General features: G+C 45.4%; 1 protein-coding gene across 1 annotated transcript in view; it reads left to right on the top strand.

Annotated features, from left to right (window-relative positions):
• pxdn (peroxidasin) overlaps positions 1–4,214 on the top strand; it is a 43,029-nt gene that overhangs the window by 32,324 nt on the left and 6,491 nt on the right. Inside the window, exons 16-19 of the mRNA XM_025058329.1 lie at positions 47–204; positions 1,896–2,902; positions 2,981–3,477; positions 3,874–4,008. Of these exons, the coding sequence (XP_024914097.1) occupies positions 47–204; positions 1,896–2,902; positions 2,981–3,477; positions 3,874–4,008 (1,797 nt within the window). The remainder of the gene's footprint in view (positions 1–46; positions 205–1,895; positions 2,903–2,980; positions 3,478–3,873; positions 4,009–4,214) is intronic.

The raw sequence follows: 4,214 nt of genomic DNA on the forward strand, positions 1-4,214 counted from the left end.
CACATGCCCCCCAACACCCGGTCGCCCCCTCCCCTCATCCCTCCAGTCAGCCCCGTACTCCAGGAGAGTTGTTAGCTCTTTTCCGGTATCCTCGTGATCCCTACACCGTGGAGCAGGCGCGTGCCGGGGAAATCTTTGAACAAACTCTTCTGCTGATCCAGAACCACGTCAACCAGGGTCTCATGGTGGACACCAACGGAACAGGTTGGGCTGAAACCAGATCTACTCTTTCTTTTATTCTTCAGATTTAGACATAAATATATGTGTATAAATATATATCTATGTATATATATATATGTCTGGATTTACTTTAAACTTGTATTAAAGTGTGATCTGGTCTGAGACACTGGACTGTCCTGTCATTGGCTGGTGTGAGCCAATGAAGCGACAGGTGTATATTGAACCATATGTGTATATGTATATATGTGTATATATGTGTATATATGTGTATATATGTATATGTGTGTATATGTATATATGTGTATATATGTATATGTGTGTATATGTATATATGTGTATATATGTGTATATATGTGTATATATGCATATGTATGTATATATGTGTGTATATATATATACATATATATACACTATATGTGTGTGTATATATATATACATATATATACACTATATGTGTGTGTATATATATATATACACATACATATATATATATATTAATTAATGAGCAGAAGGTAATATACACATTCCTGGTCCTGTTTTCCTACATGGTAGTCGGTAGCTTCAGCACAGCGCCACCTCTGTGAAGGAAGCTGTTGTATTTCTCCAAAGCTGAAACATTCTGCTGTCGTGTGTCAGGGCGTGAACGACCTGCGTCGGCCCGTGGGAGTGAACGCTGGAGTTCACTGCTGCTGCAGGGCGGAGCCTCTGGCACATGGTCTCTGCTGATTGTTGTAGCCAGTTTACCCAGCAACAGGAACAGACCCTGAAACAGCTCATTGGTAGAAATGAGTGGGAGGGTTCTTCGAACCTTCCAATCAGACGTTAGGCTATCAAAACAAAATGATTTTAGTTTGTAAATTTAGACCCAATCCCTGTATGTAGTTTCCAACCTTGACTTTCCACCGATGGAACAGCACAGGGTTAGCAGTCAGTTAGCTGGTCCCTGGTCCAGAACCAGGTCTGAGAGCCGGCCTAAATACTGAAGAGACACTACTGCAGTACTGAGGAAAGGACATGTGTTTACAGCTACTGCAAGTCTATTAGAGTATATATGAATTATTATTAAAAGCTAAATAAATTCCACAGTCTTTCCTGTCTGGAAACTGTTAAGTGATTTACCAGCAGAGCAGAGGTCTCAACAACGATATATAAATGTATGTATATATTATAAATATACATACATATGTATTTATACTGTATACGTGTGTGTATATATACTGTACACAGAGGATACATTTAAGTTCATTGTGTGCAGTGATGTCACAATGACAGTAATTCACTTTAAAACACATTTTTATTTTGTTATCGGGTTTTTTAATTATTAGAATAAAAACAATAACGATTCCTACCGATGTTACATAGTGTAATTATGCTAATATCAGCAAATGACATTCGTTGGTTGATATTATCAGACATCCATAATATAATATAAATGTGTGTATATATATATATAAATATATGTATATATATATATAAATATATATGTATATATATATAAATATATATATATATAGATATAGATATAGATATATAATATATATATATATATATATATATATATGTATATGAGCCAGACTACAAACACATACACTCCATACACACATTTGTGTGTAGTTCGGCTGGTTGTCCCTGGTACAACACCTGGTCCAGGCCCAGCATCACTGACAGAACGACAGGTTTCAGCAGTTTTTCTGTTTTGTCTCTTCTGTTTACAGCCTTTCGTTACAACGACTTGGTGTCGCCACACTTTTTGGACGTGATCGCCAACCTGTCCGGCTGCACGGCCCACCGACGATTCAACAACTGCTCCGATATTTGCTTCCACCAGAAGTACCGCAGTCACGATGGCACCTGCAACAACCTACAGCACCCAATGTGGGGCGCCTCCCTCACCGCCTTTGAACGCCTCTTGAAGTCCGTCTATGATAACGGCTTCAACCTTCCCAGAGGAACCACAGAGCGGCTGCACAATGGATACAGGCTGCCGCTGCCCAGGCTGGTGTCCACCACCATGATCGGGACGGAGACCATCACCCCTGACGACCGCTACACTCACATGCTGATGCAGTGGGGTCAGTTCCTGGACCATGACTTGGACTCCACGGTGGCTGCCCTCAGTCAGTCACGCTTCTCTGATGGACAGCTCTGCGCTCAGGCGTGCACCAATGACCCGCCGTGCTTTCCCATCCAGTTCCCTCCCAATGACCAACGGCAGTTGCGGAGCGGGGCTCGCTGTATGTTTTTCGTCAGGTCCAGTCCCGTCTGCGGCAGCGGGATGACATCTCTGCTCATGAACAGCGTTTACCCGAGGGAGCAAATTAACCAGCTGACCTCCTACATCGACGCCTCAAATGTTTACGGCAGCTCACGCCATGAATCCGAGGAAATCCGGGATCTGGCCAGTCAAAGGGGTCTGCTCCGTCAAGGTATCATACAGCGTACAGGTAAGCCCCTGCTGCCGTTTGCGACAGGTCCGCCGACGGAGTGCATGAGGGACGAGAACGAGAGCCCCATTCCGTGTTTTCTTGCGGGAGACCACCGCGCAAACGAGCAGCTAGGCCTGACGGCCATGCACACGGTGTGGTTCAGGGAACACAACCGCATAGCCACGGAGTTACTGAGACTGAATCCCCACTGGGATGGAGACACCATCTACCATGAAGCAAGGAAGATAGTTGGAGCCCAGATGCAGCACATCACCTACAGCCACTGGTTACCAAAGGTAACGCCCGTTCTCTCTGCTCTGTAGTTCTGCTCAAGTATGGGTTTTTTTTTTCTAAATCCTGTTCCACTTTTCTAGATTCTAGGTGAGGCTGGTGTGAAGATGATGGGACCGTACACCGGTTATGACCCCAACATCAATGCCGCCATTTTCAATGCCTTTGCGACTGCTGCTTTTCGCTTCGGCCACACCCTGATCAACCCGATACTGTACCGGTTGGATGACGACTTCCAGCCCATTCCACAAGGACACATCTCCCTGCACCGCGCTTTCTTTTCACCGTTCCGCATTGTGAACGAAGGCGGCATTGACCCACTGCTGCGTGGACTCTATGGCGTTGCTGGTAAAATGCGTGTGACAACTCAGTTGTTGAACACAGAGTTGACAGAGAGGTTGTTCTCGATGGCTCACGCTGTGGCCCTGGACCTGGCTGCCATGAACATACAGAGAGGAAGGGATCATGGGATACCGTCCTACAACGACTACAGGACCTTCTGTAACCTGACATCTGCCCAGACCTTTGATGATCTGAGAAACGAGATCAAGAACCCGACCGTCAGAGAAAAGTTACAGAGGTGGGTCAACGCAGCAGGTCAGGACGAGGACAGAGAAATGGGTTTCATAAAGTTTTTCAGAAGATCGGTTCTGGGAGAACCTGCATGTAATGACCAGGGATGACCCATATGAACTTTTTGCCAATGTCCGATCTGCTGATATTGTCCAAACACTAAATTCCCGATACCGATATCAACCGATACTGATATATGCAGCTGTTTGCCCCCCCCCAAAAAACTGTGGTAAACGTCTAAAAACCCTAAAAGAACACAACACAGGCATCGGGTTATCGGGTTTTCATTATCGGAGGAAATACCGATAACGATTCTTACAGATGTTACACAATATGCTAATACGGGGTCGATATTATCGGACATCCCTAACCATGACACATTCTGTTTGTTTCCTGTTGTCAGACTTTATGGCACTCCACTGAACGTCGATCTGTTCCCCGCCCTCATGGCTGAAGACCTGGTCCCCGGCAGCAGACTGGGGCCCACCCTCATGTGCCTGCTGGCGGCTCAGTTCAAACGTCTGCGGGACGGTGACAGGTACAGTGTACAACACACACACACCGGACCTCACACACATTTATTGTGTCTCTAGGTGTCGCGGGGGGGAGATACCATAATGCTTGAGCAATAATCAATCCTCCAGTCACTAGGTGGCAGCAGCTCATACAGTGGTTTATAAAAAAGACAAAATTAAATGGGAACCTGCCGAGATGATTGAGTTCAGCAGAAGGTTCTGCCCCCCC

This window comes from Cynoglossus semilaevis, chromosome 1 (assembly GCF_000523025.1).
Source record: "Cynoglossus semilaevis isolate Cse_v1.0 chromosome 1, Cse_v1.0, whole genome shotgun sequence".
Classification (NCBI taxonomy): Eukaryota; Metazoa; Chordata; class Actinopteri; order Pleuronectiformes; family Cynoglossidae; genus Cynoglossus; species Cynoglossus semilaevis.